Source organism: Takifugu flavidus, chromosome 13 (assembly GCF_003711565.1).
Source record: "Takifugu flavidus isolate HTHZ2018 chromosome 13, ASM371156v2, whole genome shotgun sequence".
Classification (NCBI taxonomy): domain Eukaryota; kingdom Metazoa; phylum Chordata; class Actinopteri; order Tetraodontiformes; family Tetraodontidae; genus Takifugu; species Takifugu flavidus.
Window position 1 is genome coordinate 11,043,844 of NC_079532.1, and position 21,863 is coordinate 11,065,706.

The 21,863-nt window shown below is 48.4% G+C and overlaps 3 protein-coding genes across 8 annotated transcripts; 2 read left to right on the top strand and 1 right to left on the bottom strand.

Moving 5' to 3' along the window:
- Positions 1-189: 189 nt before the first annotated feature.
- LOC130536444 (coiled-coil domain-containing protein 73-like) lies at positions 190-10,214 on the bottom strand. Of its 4 annotated transcripts, XM_057052428.1 has the most exons (16): positions 9,688-10,031; positions 8,915-8,935; positions 7,954-8,032; positions 7,538-7,678; positions 6,302-6,373; positions 6,109-6,180; positions 6,007-6,042; positions 5,763-5,837; positions 4,699-4,737; positions 3,844-3,979; positions 2,391-2,470; positions 2,249-2,308; positions 2,028-2,132; positions 1,399-1,509; positions 1,252-1,314; positions 190-469 (listed from the first exon to the last, which is right to left on the bottom strand). In XM_057052428.1, exons 3-16 carry the CDS (start codon positions 7,996-7,998, stop codon positions 383-385), a joined length of 1,122 nt encoding a protein of 373 aa, XP_056908408.1. In that variant the 5' UTR covers positions 7,999-8,032; positions 8,915-8,935; positions 9,688-10,031; the 3' UTR covers positions 190-382. The 4 variants fall into 4 exon arrangements, with proteins under 4 accessions (XP_056908408.1, XP_056908409.1, XP_056908407.1 ...); XM_057052429.1 differs by lacking the exons at positions 8,915-8,935; positions 9,688-10,031 and adding an exon at positions 10,063-10,214; XM_057052427.1 differs by lacking the exon at positions 8,915-8,935.
- LOC130536410 (DEP domain-containing protein 7-like) lies at positions 9,566-13,966 on the top strand. Its single transcript, XM_057052340.1, has 13 exons — positions 9,566-9,692; positions 9,863-10,039; positions 10,214-10,399; positions 10,486-10,627; positions 10,696-10,791; positions 11,238-11,401; positions 11,510-11,690; positions 11,954-12,111; positions 12,188-12,364; positions 12,883-13,025; positions 13,110-13,235; positions 13,308-13,383; positions 13,484-13,966. Exons 2-13 carry the CDS (start codon positions 9,919-9,921, stop codon positions 13,693-13,695), a joined length of 1,782 nt encoding a protein of 593 aa, XP_056908320.1. The 5' UTR covers positions 9,566-9,692; positions 9,863-9,918; the 3' UTR covers positions 13,696-13,966.
- Positions 13,967-14,238: 272 nt separating this feature from the next.
- tcp11l1 (t-complex 11, testis-specific-like 1) lies at positions 14,239-19,994 on the top strand. 3 transcript variants are annotated; one of them, XM_057052369.1, is made up of 11 exons: positions 14,239-14,529; positions 14,821-14,869; positions 15,287-15,437; positions 15,727-15,856; positions 15,955-16,075; positions 16,595-16,815; positions 16,939-17,075; positions 17,578-17,756; positions 17,828-18,009; positions 18,097-18,269; positions 18,482-19,994. In XM_057052369.1, exons 3-11 carry the CDS (start codon positions 15,296-15,298, stop codon positions 18,691-18,693), a joined length of 1,497 nt encoding a protein of 498 aa, XP_056908349.1. In that variant the 5' UTR covers positions 14,239-14,529; positions 14,821-14,869; positions 15,287-15,295; the 3' UTR covers positions 18,694-19,994. The 3 variants fall into 3 exon arrangements, with proteins under 3 accessions (XP_056908349.1, XP_056908348.1, XP_056908351.1); XM_057052368.1 differs by lacking the exon at positions 14,821-14,869; XM_057052371.1 differs by lacking the exons at positions 14,239-14,529; positions 14,821-14,869 and adding an exon at positions 14,890-15,130.
- The last annotated feature ends 1,869 nt before the right edge of the window (positions 19,995-21,863 follow it).

Consider the following 21,863-nt stretch of genomic DNA (forward strand, 5'->3'; position numbering starts at 1 on the left):
TCTATTATCCTGCGGAGGTGGATCCATTAAAACCTGCAAACCCCAGAACACCGGTTCCGTGTGTGCTGGCCCGTTTCAGGGCCGGCACCGGCAGAATAATGAGCGTCACGCTTTATAATCTGCTTCTTCCAAAGCTGAGAAGAACTTGCCAGAACTTGAGTCCAAAGCTTTGAAACAAACACTCACACCTTCAGTGAACACGTCTGTATTTAGTCACACCTGAACAATCCAGGGAACCCACTTGGTTCTGGAGCTGCTTTTCTCCAGTAAACCCTCAAACCTGAGCACCCAGAACCATTTTCAACGCCCGCCGGTGGTGCCGCATCTCCCGTCCGTCTCTTCTCCGCCTCCCGCAGCGTTCCCGGCTGTTCCAGCTTCCGGGTTATTCCGGGTTATTCCGGGCTGGGCCGTTCCTCCCCGCGTTCTTCACATCTTCTGACCGCCCGCCTGCCACCCGGGTGAGCTGGTTCTGTGGGCAAATCAAGCAAATCGAAGCCTGAGAGGGAGGAACAAAGCAGGAAGATCAAAGCAAAGGAGAAGAGCCATGAAGCTCTGAGTGAATCCAGGGTGGACTCGTCCATGAGGAGACCAGTGCTGCAGCATGGAGGTGCTGGAGGTCAACACCAGGCTCCTCACTGGGCTCCCGGCCTTCTTCAAGGGAGCACGAGCTGGTGGGCAAAGGCCAGAAGATCTGTCTCCTCACTCACGGGCCTTCTTCAGAAAGAATCCATAAACCTTCACGGTTGTGGTGCAGTGAAGGAGGGCAGAGGAGATGTGATTAAACGCTCCTCGGATGAAGAGCGGGGCTTCGGGGGGGGGGGGGGGGTGTGCTCCCAGCCGTCAGCAGGACATCACTGCCATCGTCCCCCATTAGCAGAGACAGACAGTCTCATGCTAACCGCTAACAGTTTCCTGACGCCACATCATCTATCACAATCATGGTGGACATCTTCCAACTCAGAATCCGCGGTGAGCAACATCAGGCTAGCCTCCCCTGTGGTGTTAGCTGCTAGCTTGTCCGTCTTTGTAGGGAGAGATCTCGCGTTCCCCGGACAGGGAGATGGGTGGATGACCTCTCAAGGGCTCCGGGTCTCGTCCTCCTGGGCTCTCGGGGATCAGCAACCCTGGTCTGGTTCGTTTAAGACGGTGCACCACAAGGCTCAGTTTTAGGAGCCACCCTTATTCCAATCTACCTACCCGGTACAGACTGAACACAATGAGTCTTTAACCATTTTTTTTTGCTCTCTATACCTCCGTTTCCTGTGTCTGAAGATCCTCTGGAGCTCTTTTGCTGTGGCCCAAAAGCTCTTCCTTCTGTTGGACACAAACAGGAAACAACGGGAAGAGTTGGGGGACTGGTTCTAGCGTGTGGTTGGGCTGTGAAGTGCCTGGTTTTGCCTCTTTATCCCGGCCTCTCTGGCAGGCAGCGCACTCCTCCGTGAGTTGGGCCAACTTGTCTTCCAATGTCTTGCTCCTCTCTCGCATCACCTCGTGTTCCTGCTTAAGGGCCTGCAGTAAAATTAATCACCCGTAGGATTTTTAATGCAATACTAAACTTTTATGTGTTTATTTAACGTGAACAGAAAGTCTGGGGAGGGAGCGAGAGCGTCATGCTTATACAAATCAATTGGCTTGTGTCATCTTTATAATGATTAAAATAAATTAATGGATACGTGAATTAATACTGAGGAGGAGGGCGCTGGCAGAAAAAACACAATAAAGCCAGAAAGGGAGAATAAACACAGTATCATTCAGTTGGAGGGAAAATGATTTATTCATTCCCTTTATAAGAGAAATGTTGCTCATCATTTATATCTGTAAATGTGTAAATTCAATAATTCCAGTGTTTCTGTGGGAAAAACCCCAGATTTGGTTGAAGTATTTATATATTATTTCACAACAGGATCGTCTCTGTGTTTGATGATATTTCAGCTCATTATCTGATCAATGTTTAGGCTTCATTCACAGGAAGTTTTAATGAGAAAGTCATTAATTTAGATCTGCCCCAAAGCTCCAAACCCTCTGACCTGATGCTGCTCAGCTTCTGTCCGCAGCTCCAACTCTGCTCTGCTCACCGCCTGAGTCTGGCTGAGCAGCAGCTGCTGGGTGTGTTGCAGAGCCCTGACCACCTCCTAAACACACACACACACACACACACACACACACACACGTTAGCTCCTCTTTGTTACTCCCGTCAGAACATTTCAGCCCGTCCACGAACATCTCTCCCGTCAGTTTTCACTCCTACCAGTTTTTCCCGCCTCACGGCTGCATTTTCCTCCACCAAGGTTTTCATCATTTTAGTCTCCTGAACAAGTTAAAGACAAGAACATCGTTAACCCATCGGCGCCACGCGCCTGCGTGTCGGAGGGCGTCACGCTGAAGCCCACCTTCGTCAGTGATGTGATTAGTTGTTCTTGTCGTGCGTTTGCAGCGGCCAGCTGCACGTTCCTGCTCACGGCTTCATCAACTGGTAAAATGACAAATTAGAGGTTTAATTAAAGGTCAGGCTGGATTAGTGGAGTTCACTTCTATCAAAGAGGTGGTTAAAGACTCCACAGCTGGTCCAGAGCCTCCAGAACTCTGCAGGGGCCGGTTAAATCCTCCGAAACACTGAGGGCAGCCAGTCAGCAGCCTGTCAGAGAGCTTCCCCTGAGGAGTGATTCGGGTCCAGTCTGGGCGGGCTCAGAGGCCCGTCCATCGATGAGGGGTCTAGCAGAGGTTCTGACGGGTCCTCTGATCACTGCTAATATTATTTGTTCCTCCGGAAAATGTTGCTACTGACAGCAAACGATAGCACCAGAACTTTGCATGATTATCAGGACAGAGAGTCCGACTGATGACCAGGAACTGTGGACCAGCTCTCCACCCTTTCTAGGGTGGAGAACCTCATGTGGAACCTCATGGAATCCAGCCCACCGGCTCTGTTGAAGCAGTTGGATTTGGTTGCCAGTTTGACTTGTTCCAGGTGAAGTTCAGGGCTGCCCTTTGCCACTGGTCCTGTTCAGAACTTTCACAGACATGATTGGGGAGCAATGGGGATGTGGAGGGGGGCAGATCCAGTGGCCTGAGGTTTCTACCTGTGCATTCTTTTGGAGATAATACTGTTCTTTTGAACTCGTCCAGCACTGAAGTCCAGCTCCCGCTGGGCCAGTTCCCAGGTGAGTGTGAGCCCCTCTAACTCTCAGTCTGATGCCAGAACAGGCCCATTCAGGAGAGGATTAGTGCCCCAGGTGGGGGGGTTTAAGCATCCTGGGGTCTTGTTTACCAGGGAATAATAGTGTAATGTGGTGCAGAGAGAGCTGGGCTGGACAGCGAGGCTTTCATCTGTGTGTCCTCACCAATGATCATGACCTTTGGGTAACGACGGAAAGGACAATACTGTAAATACAAGCGGGCCGAAGTGAGTCTCCTCGGCCTCGGAGATACGGTCAAACATTCCAGAGGAGCTCAGGGGAGAGCTGGAACTCCTCTGCATCAAGGGGAGCTGGCGGAGCTGCTGGGACGTCTGGTCAGGCTGCCCCCGGATGCCTCCCTGAGGGGGCATCTCAGGCGTGTCCATGTCTGGGGCAGACCTAGGACTCTCCCTGCTGGCCTGGGAACATCTCGGGATCAGCCCGGAGGAAGAGGATGAGGTGAGAGGATGAGTGCTACCCCCCACATCCAGGACCCGGATGAGCAAAAACAAAAAATCTACAGTAACTTATTTCCAGTAACATATACTAAAGGTCCACAGTGGCACAAAATAAACGCATATTTCCCAATTCTGCAGATTCTGCTGTGAGTCTAATTGTCTAATATAATAATCAGTGTAATGAAATCCCAGAATAAGCATGTTCTCACCACTCTGTTCCAGTTCTTCGTGGGCTTGCTTGAACGCGGCACACTGCCTGGACAGGATGCCGAAGCGCTTCTCCACTTCCCCCAGTTTCCTCAGCTGGTTTTCTTTTGACCTGCTCTGTAGCAACAGCGTCTGTTCCTGTGGGGGGCGTACCATCACACATCCAGAACCACAAAAACAACACAGCACGTTGGATCACCACGACCCACTGATGCTGCTGTTCTATATGGCTGGAAAATATTACGCAATTAATGCCCGGTTATCATCTGGATCGGTTCAACGCCACCACTTGAACTTTGCCTTGAGCCTTATTGTGTAAGATAAGTGTTCATTCTTTCCTCAACTCAGCTAGAGGCTGATTTTGCTGCTGCCTCCACGCCGAGCGGGGCAGAGGAACCTGTGGCCGAGTGATGGAGTGGAGCATCAGCCCAACACATGCCAGAGTGCACTTTATTGCTCCTGAAAGTGCCATTACCGTGTGATTGTCACTGGCAGGCTGAGCTGATTCTTTTCCCCTCTTGCTGTCTCACTCACTCCCCTAAACCTGATCCTCACTCCCTCACACCGTTCTCTCCATTACACCAGCGAAGGGTGTCTCTTTTTCACTCTGGTGAGCAGCTGTTATGTGGAGAAGGTTAAACTGAGCGAGACTCGGTTATAAAGTATGTTAACAGAGATATTTTCTCTGCTGTGCTGGCAGTTCAAAGTGTCACACACTCCCTATCTGTTCCTCCTGATGAGTTCTTTCCTCCAAACCATCTCTTCCTCGCACCCTTGGCTCATTCATCTCCATTTTTCCTCACTCCCACCCATGCCCTGTCTGGAAAAAAAAAAAAAGTGCAATAATTATTGCTCACCAATCCGCTTATTCTCTTCTCCAAGTTCACCTTCAGCAACTGCAGAAAACAAAGGAGCACAAAACAGGAGCAAAGTTTCAACAGAGCGACATCTTAAATGGAAATAGTTGACTAAATCCCCATTACGTCTTTCAAATTAACTCCCGATCAAACGTGGAGCTCAAAAGTGTTGAGAGGGGTGCAACATGCTTCACATAAAAGCAGGCACCTTCACGCACCATCAGGACAACAAAGGTCATTACTCTTGTTTTCCATATTGGCCGTTACATCTATGAATAAAACTATCCAGAATATCAACCTACTGGAGACAAAATACAAAATGACCAGACCTGACGGGACAGGTTGGCTGGACGTTGTAGATCATTTATTCTCTAAGTCACATGTACCAAGTGTTAAAGACGTTGGCTGGAGAAAGGTGAGATTGAGTTTATCACTACGGTTTTCAAACTGAGGGGCGTGGCCCCATGTGGGGCCGCCTGGAATTCAAAAGGGGTCGTGTGAAATGTCGGTTAGTACACATGACACACAGATCAAACAGCAAATATCCACCCTCTAAAAGGACTATTACCCAAACTTTATAATGAGGTAGCACTTCCCCCTTTATTGATTTAGCAGCATTCAAAATAAATTAAATACATGTGACTCATCAGTCGCGTTACCCCAATTAAAATAACGGCCATGAATTATTCACATTTAATTACAAATTTCTTGAAGCATACGATTCCAACAGAGGTCAAATTTTGTAATTTAGCAGATCACCATGACAATTAAATCGCTTCCATCCCAACTTCCACTGACGTGAAAAAGGATTAAATTAAAGGGATCCATTGGACCGTGACCCTTAAATGAACACCACTGGGCCTTAAAATAGCCAAACACAGCACTCACCGTCTCCCAGATTGAATATCAAAAATGGCCCCTATTGTCTCTGTAAAGCAGCCAGGTTGTTAAAGAGCAGCCAGGCGTGGGGACAGAGGTTTATCACGACTGTGTCAGGTCTGAAGGGTGCATCACCCTCCAAACCTAAGAAAGAAAGAAAGAACACAGAACAAAGACCTCAGTACCTGTGCTGACTTCAGCTCTGCTTTCAAGCTGTTAATCTCTTTGTCCTTTATCTCCACACTGGCCTCGCATTTCCCCTGAAATGTTAGAATATTATTGTTGCGTCAAAAAAGCAATAAATATCAAAGCACGGTGCAAAAGAATCTACTCTGGGAGCCAAAACTGTGCAACCCAGTCGGAAGATTTACGACTCTGTTCAACACATTAGTGCCCTACTGACGTCTTCGGGGAATGAGCTCATCCTACCTTCTCCTCCTCAATGCTTTTCATCTTGGCCTGGAACTAAAGAGAAGAAGAAGAAAATGTAAACTCCTAATCTTGAGAATGTTGCGTTTGGTGGAAACGTACCTTCTTCTCAACACTATCCACGGACTCCGCGTGCTGCTTGGCCACCGTCTCCCTTTGATGCTGCAGCCTCTCCTGACACGCGAGATGAGACAAAACCAGACAAGATCTGAGCAAAGAGGCCTCAAACTGAGGAGGCCGTAATCATCTGCACCCTGGGGTGTGGCGCTCAGGCCCTGGGGACCTGTGGTCGTACCTTGGCCCACTCCAGCTCCCGATTCTCCGTCACCAGTTCACCCATCTGCTCCTCAAACCGCGCCGCTGCATCCTGGCGCACGGAAAAGGCTGTTTACATAAAAACATTGGGAGACGCTCATAGCTCGGACTTCCAGGAGGAGATGGGTCGATAACCAGCCCGTTTTATGAGAAAATTCCTCCTTGGAATTCAGCCAGAAAGAAGAAACTGGCCAAAGTCTGGCCGCTACACGCGTCCTACTGCTGGCACACTCAATCAAGCCACCCCCATCCTCCCTCTCCCCCGGGAGAACGCAGGTAAAAGTCGATTGCTTTCTACATCCTTGGAAGTTTTTATGGACCTGTGGGAGCGGGCTCCCTCAGTGGGTTTATTTTCCAAGTTCTTATTAAACTATAAGCTGGTAGTGTTGCGGCGCTGCACTTAAAAGCAGCAGTCTGAGGAGATGGAGCTGTTATTTCCCCACTGGGGAATAATTGTGTGCCCGCGTACATTAACACTTTTAATTTATAAACCGGTAGATAGAATTGGGAGGGGAAATGGATCATTTAAAGTGCCCTTGGTGGTGAATGTGAGTGTAAATGGTCATCTTTCCTATACGTGGGCCCTGCAGTGAGCCAGCCAGGGTGAAACCCGCCTCCTGCTCCAGCCCCCCCCAGAGACCCCCGCTATGGGTAGGAACTAGATGGATGAGTGGATATGATCCTTGACAGCACCTTCTAATAAGTGGTTTTACCAATTATAAGAAATTCCATTACTTAAACGTGTATTTTCTAAGCTATTTTATTACGTTTTCCTGCCATTAAGAGCAGTGCTGCTCCTTCCCTCGTGTTGTAAACACTGGAATGTGACCTGCGGTGGAATGTCCGACGCCATGGTGACATCCTCCACGTCCCGGCAACACCCACAGCGCCTGGGGGCAACCTCCATAACACCGTATGTTTCTATCCCAGTCAACATAACTGCAACAGCAACATAAAATTCCAGCAACCCGTTTAAGCTGCCCTAACCTTAACGCACCCCCCCCCACCGGACGGGGGGTCAGATTGGAAGCGGTTGCTGGAGGGAAGAAACACCTTTTTTTTGTTATTTTTAATTTCTGACCAGCGGCCAGAGGGTCACACCGACCGCCGTCTCCGTGGGACGAGCGCCGCCCTCTTATTGTCCGCGTAGCCAAAAGAGGCGTTTGGCTCCATCCAAGGTCAAGACAGCTCCTCGGACCGCTCTAGTCGGCTGTACCCTCCGAGCGTGCAGCTCCTCCACAGCCTCCTGTAGGTGGGTTTTGAAGTCCAGCATCTGCAGTAAGATGGCGCTGTCCCTGTTTGACTGACCACAGTCTAGGGGCCTGGACGGGTCTGGGTCCGGCGCCGATCCTCCGACCTGTAAAACAGACAAAAGGACCTCTGAGAACGTGAACCTTAACATAACTCTCATAATTGTAGGGTGAATGAGGCTCTATTTCTTTACACAGAATTCTCAGGATACAGTTGGAACAGTTAATTTTGTCAAGAGAAACTGGGTGTAGGTTAATTAGATTTTAAAAAGGAATTTAAATTTCACAAACTTTAGGCCTGGTGTGTCTTTTTTTTAAGGTCATTCTGAAATGAGTCGCACAACAGGGTGAATGTTCTCTGTTCTGAGGAGAAAATCCTTACGCCAGTGAGGGTGTTGGACATCAGGGACTCTGCGCTGGTGTCCATTGGGACGTGTTAGCTCTCTCTGGACCTCAGCTGCCTGTCAAAAACAGGAAAATGTTGGAAATAATGTCAGTATAACTGTTTTATTAGAAACAACCAACTGCCCTTCCACTCAGTCATCTGGGAACGGATTTATCCCAAAAACTGAGAATAAAAAGGGACTGGTGCTTCAAGGCCTCGGAGAGATTTCCCATCACTACAATTACAATTTAATGGCTTTGAAATGAGCGTTTTCTTCCACTGCAGGCGGAAGATAACACCTTGATAAGGTATTATCTAGGTTCAAATGAAGCAGCCCATTGACACTAATAGGGGTCAGTGCAATAATACTCAACAGACAAATTACACTGTCAATGGTTTTTAAATTATCTGCTTTATTTCGTTTGACCTGTGGATGGTTTTATGTGATCTCCTCTCTCTAAAGAAACGGAATGACAATTGCACGCATGCACACACACACACACACACACACACACACGCCTGCACGGGGATATGCCTGTTTAAGTGGGAGGTCTCCACTTTCCACTGGTCTCTTAATAGAACAGACCTTTTTCTCCTATTTAACTTGCACTGGTATCAATCATGTTGGGGAATTAAATGATCCTTTTTCGAATTGGCTACTATCATAAAATAGCAGCGTGACCCCCCCCCAGGCTGAGTGGGAGGTGTTTGTGTGTCCAAATGTGTGTTTGTGCATCCAAATGTGTGTACGTGCACACTGAGGCCGGGAGGGAGGAGAGGTCCAGTTTTATTTGGTTCTTCTCTGATTCACTTGACCAGGTATTAAACACCCTTTCCTAGCCATGAAAAATACAAATTAAAAGTGGTGCCAGCCATAAAACTGCAAGAATTCTACCAAAGAATGTCTATTTTACCCTTGGCTGAGTTATATTTGAGATGCTTATGGGAGGAAACTTACCACATTGATCTCACTGCAGGCCTATAATAAGAGTAATGCAGAATAGCTTTCAATTACACTTAAATTAGATTGCTAAAAAACAACAAATAAATATGAATTAAGCACATTTAAAGTGTCCAGATGTAGTGGAAATCACACAGTGGTCACAAAGTTAAAAAAGCAAATTATAACAAAAACTAGTGCTCTTTCTGGAACTTTCTGCAATCTAAATATTCTATCATTTCACTGTGTCAAAGTAGTTAAATTAATTTAAAAAGATATTAACTGTGCTTTAGGTTTAAGAATTGTGGATTAAGTTTAAGATAGTAAATTGTAAAAAAGAAGGAAAATAATCAAAACGCTGCCTAAAATTAGCCAAGACACAGTGTACCGCAGTTGTGCCTGGTATTACTCCGCGTCTGCGCAACGACAACAAAGTCCGAGCTTAAGTGATGCTAAACCTTTGTTTTCATTTCGAATATAGCCACTTTAGATTCTGTTTGCACATTAAATATAGAAACATTTTTGTAACCATTTATAAAAGCAACAGAGATATAGGCAGATTATACCAGTCAAGGGGCGTTCTTCGGCCCGACGGACGGAAGCCCCCTATGCCCATACCACGGCGTGTAGTGATGAATTGCTCAATTATTTAATTTAGAACAGTTATTATACACGCCATCTGAAACTCTTACTATATATTAATGTTTACACATGTTGGCGTGTCTAAACGTTTCCGATGAGAATGACTATAACGTCGGTAAAAGTTGGAAGCTAAGCTAGCAGACACCTACCTCAGGTAAAAACCCTCACAAAGTCTTTCTGACAGGACATTAGAAGCATCCTGGAGGCGACAGAAGCTGACACGATGTTGTTGTTTTTTTGGTTTGGTTTTTTAAAAGACATTCAGTCTTTGAAGACTAAAGAAAATAAAGGAGATAAGGGCAACTAAACATATATTCTACCCAGAACACGGCGGTGACCTGTTCGTTGGTGCCATCTAGTGGACGCGTTTTAAACTGCACATGCGCGCTGCTCAGTGCGGCCTGGTCGGCGTCAGCGAACCTTCGACTCTCAGCATGGCTTCAATAAAAGAAAGAGCCGCGGCTCTAAACCTGGATCAAAAGCTGTGCGTGCGTCCTCAAGGTGAGCTTCTGATCGCGCCTCACCCGTTCATGCGGCGGGTGGGTTCCATCTAAAGTGGTCGCTGCTTCTCCTGTGGTGTGTCTGGAAACGTCCCCGCAGACTACACACTTACAGGCTTTTACTGTCTTCCTGTGCACAACGGTCACGCTGTGATTGCCTCCCTGTCTTCACCAGCACATGGAGTGAGCATTAAATCAGTGCAGTCATCCTGCGTGTGGAACGGCCTCATCCTTCACCTCAAGTCCTCTGTGGCTGTGAAGCCCAGGCGCTTGCACCTCAAGTCGTACAGTGACTGTTTCCTGGGGTCGGAGGCTGTGGACGTGCTGGAGGCGTACATGAAAGGAGTCAAAGGCCTGGAGGGTATGAACGAAGAAGCAGCCGCTCTGCCTTCCTACGTTTGACCAACCTTCTTGACTGAGCGAACGATCGTGTGGTTGGGATTGTAGGTGCGCGCGTGCCTCGGCCTCAAGTGGCGCGTGTGTGCCAGACCCTGCTGGACTGCCACGTGTTTGAGGCAGTGGGGACCAAAGTGTTCGGCAGAGACAGAAAGCAGGATCCATTTCAGGACAGCAGAGGCGCCCTTTACAGGTGACGTACTGGGAATCCCGCCCAGAGAGCCCCACACGCGCACGTGTAACATGGCGCTCTGCCCGCAGGTTCGCCAAGGTGTGCACGCCCTCACTGCTGGAGCTGGAAAGAAGTGCACTTGTGAACGGTGTCCAGAACCTTTTCTGCAGTACTTTTCCAGACAGGTACGGAGCCCCAACCACGTTCTCTCTCTCTCTCTCACACACACACACACACACACCACACACACACACACGTAGAAGCAGGTGGAGCGGTGATCCGTGATACACTGTTTTGACTTCAGGTTTTGTTGTTGGCCCGTTTTTGTAGCTCTTTAGGAGACTTTATCATAAACTACTGAAAAGGTTCGGACTTTTCTCCCCAACATGTAAATAAATGAGCCTTTTTTGTCTCCGCTGAAGGAAGGAAATATTGATAACAGCACTAATTGAAGTATAAATATTACTTAAATGAGACCTTTTGATGTTTTCCTTCGCTAAAGATCCACAAATTATACATTTATACTCTCAAATAGCATCAAATTGTTATTTTTAAAACATGTTTTGATACCAGGGGAAATGGATGGATTCATTTTCCGCCCCAACCAACGTGACGTTGTTCTATATCCCAGGAGGAAGGAGCAGACGGGTCCCACTGAGGCTGAAGCAACAGGACCGACCCGACAGATTCAGGCGCCCGTAGAGGCCGAGCGTTCTGATGGCCCGTCTCTGGGGCCTCTCAGGGACGCTTTGACCCCTGTCAGAGTAAAGACGCCCAGCGAGTTACCGCAGTCGAGTGAGGCGCTCGGGGCCATCCCATTATTCCGCTTAAAAATGCCCCTTTCTTATTCCAAACGAGCAAAGATCTGTACGTTCTGAGTAACTGTCGCCCTCCCTGCCTCAGCGGTGGAGGAGGTTTGGCAGGAGCAGACCCTGCTGAAGCTGTTGACGCTGGTGGAGCTCCCCCTGCTGGAGGGGCTGCTTCGGTGCAGCCGGAGCCCCGCCGCCACTCAGAGCGACCCCGAGCTGACCTGCAGCAGCAGCCGCCTGGACAGACGGGTCCTCGAGGCCTTCGGGGAGTCTCGGTGAGTCCCGACTTTTCTGAGGGTCCCTGATAAGCCTGCATAACAATTTCCACACGACTCGGTTATTTAAGTGTAAAAGAAAACTGCTCCAGGTCTATTTAGACCTGTCAAAATCTTTTTCCTAGGAAATAATTCTGCCTCTCAAGCACCTTTATTACCAATGGAGTGCTTTTGATATGAAATAAGTATATTTATTAGGGGATTCTCAGAGGGTTTTAGCAGAATATTCGCTACATAGTTACATGTTTTGGTCCGTTCCCCAGCAAAGATGAATGGCTCCACGCAGCCCTGGACTGCCTGCACTTCCTGCCCGACCAGCCAGTCGTGGAGCTCAGCAGGGCGCTGTCCCACTGTTTCCTGCAGGACCCGAACGCACCCCAATCATCGCTCGCCGCTGCAGGGTCACATGATGCAGGCGCACGTGAGTATCAGGAGTGGCTGCCTGTTCGGAGCAGGGGAGACGTTTTGGGAAGTGACACTTCCCGATCTGCTGCCAGGTGGGTGTTGGAGGACGGCGTCCGCTGGTGCCGGCGATGGCGAGGAGCAGCCCGGCGTGGACCGATGGAAGCTGCTGCTGTTTGAGACGCTGGTGAAACACTACGGCCACACAGACAGGCCAGCGCTGCTGCCTCAACACCTGACTCATGTCTACACAGCCATTACCGACCTGCTGGGTGACTGGTTTCCATCAACGTCATTATTATACGCAAAGAATTACCTCACATATGGTCTCAAAAAGATGAATATTAACAGATTTACTGGCACAAATGTGACTTTAGTGACGCGATTTGAGGATGTTTGTAGGAGAACTGCCGTGATTGGTGAGCTCACAGGACGCTGTAGGGAGGGAGGAGAGGGTTTTGTGTCCACCCAGTAGGACACAAAACCCGGCTTGAATCCAGTTCTTTAAGGACTGGATTTGCCCACCCTGCTATACATATATCGGGTTGTCTTAAACTTCTTAAAGAAGCTGTTAGAAGCTGTTCTCATCTGATTTTACCTGGTAAAATAAAGGCTAAATTCCAAAACTACAATAGATTTAGCAGAATTAGGGGAGACATCTTTTAAAGAACTTGAGTTGCTTTAATCGTTGCTACTTGGGATAGCAAATTCCTACGAGGAATGACTTTAATTAAAGATGATTGGCATTTCCATCCCATATAACCTCCCAGTATCACATCTTTATCCTCAGCAAATGCCAAGTGGGCCACGGCTCTGGAGGCGCTGCAGCTCTGCCTGAAGCTGCTGCCTCCGGCCTGCAGAGATGAGCTGAGCAGGCTGCTGACCTTCATGTCTCTGGCTGGGGACCCGCAGGAGATCAAACTAAACCAGGAGGTAAGAGCCGCTTCCAATAACACGCCGTATATTTTGAGGTAACCACCGTGATCTTATCCCCGTGTCTCACCTTTGAACTTGCAGCTTGAGAACCGACTGGTGGTGAAGAATTCTTTCTCTAAGGCCATCATCAACAACAAGAGCCTTTCGAATGACAAGGAGGATCTGATGGTGGTCTTCATGCTGAGTAACATTAAGGACATTTTCAAGGTGAGGGGAAGCGCACCGGCACACACTGTGCCAGTCATTAGTCGCCGATTCTGGATTTTTTTCTTTCTCCAGGTACCCAGAGCTCTGCACAAGGACGTGAGTGACAAACTAGCCGGCCTCGCCGAGGGAAAGCCACCTGACGTGATGGGTAAATGATAAAACCAACGCTTTTAGAAGATGAGAACGGATTTCTCCTCTAGACGCACATTTTCGGCTTTCTGCCCATCTTCCTGTTCTCTGTCTTTTAGGGACCATGTTCTGTTACCAAGTGTCTGGCAGGACGTACGCTGATTCCTCCAGGGACACCACCAAGCAGGAGCTGTGGAATCTGCTCAAGAGCATCGATGTGGACGGCAAGATTTCCTCCAAGGAGAGAAAGCGCCTCCTGGGCCAGTTCTACCGAGCCCACCCTGAGATATTTAACCAGTACTTTGGTGAATCGGCTCTTGGTGTGCTCTAGGTTGGTGCTTGGGGCTCTTCTGTGGTTTCCTCTGACATTTTCACTTCACAGGGTGGATATAAAGTTCTTCTAACTTAAACTACTTACAGAAAATGAGGAAATTCAAATAAAAAAAAATTCTAGAAATCATACTATGGAATAGGAGAAAGGAACCATGAAACAATTGTTTGTTGTATTTACTTGGTTGTTGCACAAATAAACATTTGCTAAACTGTGGTATTGCTACGAACCTGTGAAAGAGAATAAAATAAAGGACCAAAGTTATACAGAACATTTGAAAAGTTTGACCTGTGATGTGAGATTACTGACACATATAATCCCACCTTTAATCTCAGAAATCAAAATTTTATTCTAAATGCAACAAAACGAACGTTTTTAAATATTGGTTTCTGGATCAATTATTGTGTTTGAAACACTTCTTGGACTTTTGGTCTTGACTTCGGTTTCCAAATGGAGTTTAATCATTTTAGTTCCGGATCCTGATGGTTCCCGCTCGAGCTGAGAGCGCGCGTGCTGGGGGCTCGGTTGTTACGTCACGTCGGCCCCGCCCACAACCGGAAGAAGCGACAGTTGTTGACAGGAAGTCCGGCAACGTTACGCATCAATAAAAGGATCATTTAAAAATCCTAACAATAATCTCGATTTGTCAGTGATGTAACAGGTTTGTGTTTGTGTTCCAGGCGGCATCTAAAGGTATTTGAGCTGGGAATAAAGTGGTTAAATGTTCTGGAGGGTTCGCTGTGTCATAAAGGTGTGACAGCGGTGGTAAAGCTAACGGGACAGACGCGGAGCTTGTCGACTAACATCTGTCCTCCAGCTGCTGCTCGGTGTAAGGTAAGAAACGCCACCGTGGACAGACCGGGACAACGACCGGGACGTCGGGGCTGGGGCTTGGGTTTGGGTTCCAACTGAGCCAGTTTAGCATCACAATGGCTCCTCTGTCTCCTCCGGTCATAATATCCAGATGATGTCATCATCCAGCTTTAGTTTTTGGTTTAACCTTATTTACCAGATCCTAGTATGCTATGGGTCTCTTTGAATGTTTTCGTCATTCAAAACCGGAATATTGGCTGGATTTTGTTTTTTCCCCCAAGTGCAAGTGTGTCAAGCTTGTTTTTTTTCTAGATCATTGGATATTTAGTGTTTATTGATCAGTTGCGTCATCAATAGAAAGGTAATAATAACTCAACACTTTTAATAGAATCAGTTTTTTACCTGTATGTTAAGATTGTACTATTTGGCTTTAATTATATTTGATAAAAATCTTTCATTTCCCCCACATTTTCCAAACTTCTGTTCCTTTCATATTTCTACTTTTATGTGATAAATATACATGTGATTTCTTTCTTTTTGAAAAAATGGACGAGCCTTCCCTGCTCTTCTGTTTCTAGGAGATGCATGTTTGTCCTGCAAACCTTGAAGAAACAGCTCAAATGTAATTATTCATGTATGCTGCTTTCTTTCCAAAGTCAAAGCCTCTTCTGCTTTAACGGAGAAGCACGTCGCCTAAAACCCAAAATTAGATTTTCCTGTTGTGCAGTTGTTTTAAACAGACAAAGCTGCCGTATGTTACACGCGTGTCCTCCTGCAGATCCCCAGCATGTCCAAGAAGACAGATCACTTTGAGACAGGAGGAAACAAGGATTCAGAAGAGACGAGTCTAGAGGAGGCCTCCGAGGAAATGGTGAGGAAGAGGATTCTGACGAGTTCTCCGACCTCCCACAGAGGGAACAGTCCTCAAGGTAAGTTCAGACCTGAATCTTCAGCCCTGATGATCTGCACAGATGTAGAAGAGTAACGATAAACTATAGTGACAATAAAAAGATCCTTTCCTTTGCCTAAATAAGTGCACCTTCTGTATTTTGGCTGCATCCAGACTCAAAACCTGCATTGCTTTTCCACTTCCACAGTTAAGATACCAATTAAAAAGTAATTTAGGAAGGCCAACGTCCCTCCACGATCCTAAACGTCACCAAAACGTGTGCACTTAAACGACTGCGTATGTTTAATTGATGATGCATTCCCTCACAGCGTCACCCAGGTTTGTGGCTGTGGAGGAGCTGATGCAGACGGCTAAAGATGTCACCAACATGGCGCTGGCGCACGAGATCCTGGTGAACCGGGAGTTCAAGCTCAAACCCACAGAGCTCCCCGAAGGCTGGTGAGAGCTCCCGCTCCCATTCCTACCGCCTCCCGAGGTGTTTGTGAACGAGGCGTTTCCTGCTGGGAGGGTCAACTTTTCCTTCTGTCTCTCTGAAGTTTGGAGCGCCGAGTGAAAGAAATGATGCACAAAACCTTCTGGGAATGTTTGGAAGCTCAGCTGAAAGAGGACCCACCAACATACGGACACGTCATCAAACTTGTGGCGGAGATCAAAGAGGCAAGGCAGCGATGGGGGGGGGGGGGGGGGGGGGGGGGGCAGGGACATGTCGACTGTTCTAGTTCTCTCACATTCTTCCATCTCTGGTCTGATGTGGGAATTCTAGAGTTTAGATTTTGTTTCATGCAGCTCATCTTGGATGGTGTTATTACAGAGATGCCGCTTTATTACATGTTTATGTTGGAGGGATGGCAACTCCAGACCACGAGGGCCGGATTCCAGCCGGGTTTTGTGTTCTGCCAGGCAGAAACGGGGAAGTAGAACCAGATGAAAGTGTTGTCTACCTGTAGGATGGAAAAACCCGGCTCGGATCCGGCCCAAGAGGACTGGAGTTGCTTGTTGTGGTACCTAATTCACCCCCTCGGCCATTTTGGATGCCAGGCAACAGCCTTGAGGACAGTTTACTAATTTAGCTGTGGCCATCTTAAGCAGGCTCAGATCCACAGAAACAAGATCCACAGTAAACGAGGAGGTTTTAGAGGTTCTCTCAGGCGTAACCGTGGTTACTGCTGTTGCCAGATGCTGCTGTCCTTCCTGCCAGCGAACCACAGCCGCCTGGGCTCCCGTATCGAGGAGGCTCTGGACCTGCCTTTAATCCAGCAGCAGGCAGAGAACGGCGTGCTGGACATCGGTGAACTCTCACAGTTCATTATCTGGACTATGGGTTCACTGTGCGCCCCCTGCAGGGATGAAGACATCAAAAGGCTCAAGGAGATCACTGACGTTGTGCCTCTGCTCAGGTCAGTAAAACAAATGGAAACGTGGGCCACGAACGTGACAGTCAAGCCTCTGATATACAGATGCTGCTTATCCCACCTGTTCCACTGACACACCTGCCTTGTCTTCTCTACCCTGCCTTCCAGGGAGATTTTCTCTGTGCTGGACCTGATGAAGATGGACATGGCCAACTTTGCTGTCAGCTACGTCAGGCCTCATCTTATGAAGCAGTCCGTCGAGTACGAGCGTAGCAAGTTCCAGGAGTTTCTGGACAGACATCCTAGTGAGGGATTGCTCTCTTTATTTTTATCATCCCCCACAAAAGGGAGAATGTGCAATTTCAATAGAAATATAAAAATATTCACATATTATTCCATATTCAGTTTTTTCTGACGTGTTTTTTTTGTTGTGAGACACTTCTGGCTTCTGTTTCCACTTCTATCTTTGACCACCTTAACATGCTGCCCCTCTTCCAGGTCTTCCCTCCATCCTTACGATCCCACATCACACACATCTTTACCGTCCCCTTACTCCGTGTCCCCCTCTGCTCCTTTCTGTCCCCCTGGTGGCCATCTTCTTCTTGGCCAACCTGTATTTCCATCTGGAAGGTTCCACCCTTGCAGATCTATGATCCTGTCCTGGACAACCAAGCTGTCCATCACGTCCTCCACTGTGGTTTCCTGTACTAACATTTCCACAATCACTGTGCTCTTGTGGATTGATTGTTATGTCCTTTAAAATGAAATTAAGATTGAAGCAAACGGTTCTGCTGACGTCTGCTGTAGATGCCTTGGACTACACGGAGAAGTGGCTGAAGGACACGGTGACGTGGCTGAGAGAGGCCAGGGCAGAAGGTTCAGGTGGAGCCTCAGCAGGCTCGCCCTCACACCTTCCCATTAATGTCCATAATCAGGCCTACCTGCGTCTCCTGCTCTGGGACCACGTCTCCGACCCGTTCCCAGAGGTAAACCCGTCGGCCAGTGTCACCCCTTGTGTTGTACTTCTGTATCTTTATTCTCTTCCTGCTCCCCACAGACTGTCCTGATGGACCAGGTTCGCTTCCAGCAGATGCAGCAGGAGCTCGAGCCGCTAGTCCTGCTCTCCTCCGTGCTCCTCATTGCCTACACTAACACAGGAGAGGCCGTCTCGGGCCTCCCGAAGCTAATGGACACCCTGAAGAACACTGTCAGCGTCCTGCTTGCGGACATGCACACGCCGTGAGTATCCAAAGTTACTCGTCAGCAGGAATCACGTCGATTAAGAGAACGAGAAGAAACCTTTCTCATCTGTTTCCTGCTTCTAAGGTACTTTAGCCTGGAGGAGGCTTTAGCGACGATCGGGGAGAAGCTGTGCGTGGAGCTGAGTGTCTGCCTCAGCCAGCACGGCTACCCTCCGTTTTCGGCCGAGCAGAAGAGCAACCTGAAGGGTCAGATCTCGGCCACCGTGCAGCCAGACAACAAAGTCCGCAAGCTCATGGGTGAGAACGCTTTCATGCCTGCATGAGGTCACCATCCTCGTTAGGAGATCAGGATCCAAGGCGTGAGCAAACCTTTTAGTAGGAGCCTAATGCTCGCCGGGAGCTTCCAAAACGTCTGTATCGATCAGGAATTGAGGAACAATAACAGGGTTTTTGTTTTTATCTGTGATGCCGCTAATGACATGCGACTTTCCTCACTGATCTCCTGCCAGAGTCTCGGATTCAGAGCTACTTCCTGGCGGCGCTGGAGTCCAGTCAGCATCAGAGCCCCCCTCCTCTCCCCGGAGGTCTCCTCCCAGTCAGCAGGGAGCTGAAGGAGCTGGCTATTCACTTCAGCCGCCTGGTCAACTTCAACAAGCTGGTCTATTCCCCGTTCTACCGGAAGATTTTGAATAAACTACAGACGGAAGAGGAGTGTCCCTAGAGGTGTTCCTGCCCTGCTGCCCTGGATGTTCTGTGAGTTCAGCTACATTTGTATGTAAAGACCCAGTGTAGCTGGGCCCTACCTGCAACAACACCATAGCCCATCTCACAGTGGCCAGAACCCCCGTTTGAACCCGCATACCTGCTATTTATCAGCTGCTGCAGAAATATCCGGGTCTCCAAATCCCGATAGTGCGCAGTCACCTTGTAATTTTCATAGAAAAGTAGGATGCGACGCACAACTGGATGTATATGACGACGACTATGTGTTGCTGTTAGCGAAGCGATGAAGGAAAGAGGGAAGCCTAAAATCCAGAAGGTTGTTGCTTGTTTGAATAATCTCAGGTTCCGCAGTGGTCACCTTCCAGTTCTGTTCGAGGAGAAGGTGGAACGTCCGTCAGTCGTCTCCGTTAGCGACCGGGAGGACGACGCCATGAGAGCGCGTTGCGTAATCGTCACACTGGCATCTCAGGTCCTCGACTGTAAATATCAGACAAAGTTAAGCCAAATAAGCCCCAACTTCAGGGTTGACCTTGTTGTTTTGTTCATTGGGGGACGTTGGGTCTCCTCCCACTGGTCCAGGCTGGAGGGTTTAGAGGAGGAACTGTGTGTTTAAGGCCCCACCAAAGCATCTCAGTCGGGTTTAGGTCTGGATCTGGACTTGGCTCCTCTAAATCCTCCCTGGAGTGTTTCAGCGTTTCAGTGTGCTTGACCTTAAGGTCTGGAACCGAGGGCCAGATGGTCCTCGCGCATCCCTGGGCAGACGTCATGGTTACGACGTCTCCAGGACCTGAAGCAGCCAGACCATCACAGCTCCGCCTTGACCTCTGACCTTCCCTGAGGCCTGTTAGGCCAGATGTGTTCTGCTTATCTTTGTCTGATATTAAAGGGGCGGGATCTCAGTGTGACAGATATGGAAAAATCCACGAGGACGCAGGAAGTGGGCAACAACTGAGCACGTTGAGGGCAACTAGGTGCACTATTCCCTGATTTATGGCTGGGATTAACAAGAGTGCCTACGAGTGTGGAGTATTAATTTGGGTTCTAAACAATCGGGATTTACAAACTACGAGTCGGGTCACTGATCGTAAAGGAGTTAACTGTAAAACTGGTGTCATCTGCTCCCCTGCTGCACTTTAACTTCCTTTATTTATAGAACCTCTCTGCTAACGTGGACGTTCGTGCTGGTGTTTGTGACGTTTCCTCGGAATTATTCAAAAACAACAACACAGCACGTGCACTAATCCTTCTCTCCAGCTGTCCAGCTCTCATGCCAATAAAGTATTGCTTGTCACATGTAAATGTAGTTTGGTTTTTTTGTCGGTTTTTGTGACATTTTCTGTAATAAATTTGGGGGGATTCTCTTTTTGAAGGCAACTTTAAGCTGTTGGCCAGATTTCACCAACAAAAGTAGAAAAAGTCTTGTAAAATCCAAATTAAGTTGATTTGGTTTGTTGTTGCTATGGCGATGGATGATCTCAAAGGGGCATTTGGGTTGATTTTATGGGAAATGGTCCATTTTGATGAGATTGGCTTAATTTCACAACACAAAGAAATCAAACATTTGGTTGAGCACATTTTTTAAGTTAATAGACGACAAATTTTACTCGTTACCTGTTATCAAATTTATGTTAAGTGATCTGTGTCACTAATAATATGTAAAAAAAAAAAAAAAAAAAAAGATTGAAAATAAACACAAAACCAAAAGTCAGAATCTTGATTTTGGCCCTGGGGGCGCCGCAGCGCCATCTGCTGGACCCCAGTAGCTTTGCACGCCTCTGCCACGTGGTACAGGTGATTAAATCGGTTCAAATTGAATTCGAATCGATTCGATTCAAAGGGCTCTATTGACAGGCATCGCCAAAGCAAGTGTCAATTACAATTTAGGTGTCCAAAATGGTAAAAAGACATTAAAAATATACAAATAAATATATATCCACATGGTTTCTGTTGTGACGCGCTGGTGGAGTCCAGAGCCTGTCCGTGGATGGAGGACATCAGAGGACATGGGCGTACATCGTTGTAAAGTCCCGGCTGTCAAATGGACCCAGCAACCACAGAGACGGACGGGTCCTATGATGGACCCGAGTGTTTGACCCGGGAGTCCAGGTGATACCAGGTGCTTTTACCATTTCATTGATGTTGAACAGGGTTGGACTCAAGCTGCACCCCTGTCTCACCCCCGTCTCACCCCTGTCTCACCCCCGTCTCACCTGCTAATGCTAACAGCACACTCTTGGTGACTGACAGTTCTACGGCTCCTCCTGCCAAATTGACTTAAATGCTTAAACGGGCGACTAGTTTGTGCTTGTTTTTGTTGACTTGTTTGTCAGGTTGTTGAGGGAGGGAGTGTGTGGTGTGTTGGTCGCTAATTTGAGAGGAAGCTAATTTGAGGTTTGACTGAGACATTTGTCTCTCTCTCCCCCTTGACTCTCTCTCTCCCCCAGGACTCTCTCCTCCCTCCCCTTGACTCTCTCTCCCCCTTAACTCTCTCTCTCCCCCTTGACTCTCTCTCCCCCTTAACTCTCTCTCTCCCCTCCCCATGACTCTCTCTCTCCCTCCCCTTGACTCTCTCTCTCCCCCCTTGACTCTCTCCCCCCTTGACTATCTCTCTCTCCCCCATGACTCTCTCCCTCCCCTTGACTCTCTCCCTCCCCTGACTCTCTCTCCCCCCTTGACTCTCTCTCCCTCCCCTTGACTCTCTCTCTCCCCCTTGACTGTCTCTCCCCCTTGACTCTCTCCCTCCCCTTGACTCTCTCTCCCCCTTGACTCTCTCTCCTCTCCCCCTTGACTCTCTCCCTCCCCTTGACTCTCTCTCCCCCCTTGACTCTCTCCCCTCCCCTTGACTCTCTCTCCCCCTTGACTCTCTCCCCTCCCCATGACTCTCTCCCTCCCCTTGACTCTCTCCCTCCCCTTGACTCTCTCTCTCCCCCTTGACTCTCTCCCTCCCCTTGACTCTCTCTCTCCCCCTTGACTCTCTCTCCCCCCTTGACTCTCCCTCCCCTTGACTCTCTCTCCCTCCCCTTGACTCTCTCTCCCCCTTGACTCTCTCCCTCCCCTTGACTCTCTCTCTCCCCCTTGACTCTCTCCCTCCCCTTGACTCTCTCTCTCCCCCTTGACTCTCCCTCCCCTTGACTCTCTCTCCCTCCCCTTGACTCCCCCCTCCCCTCC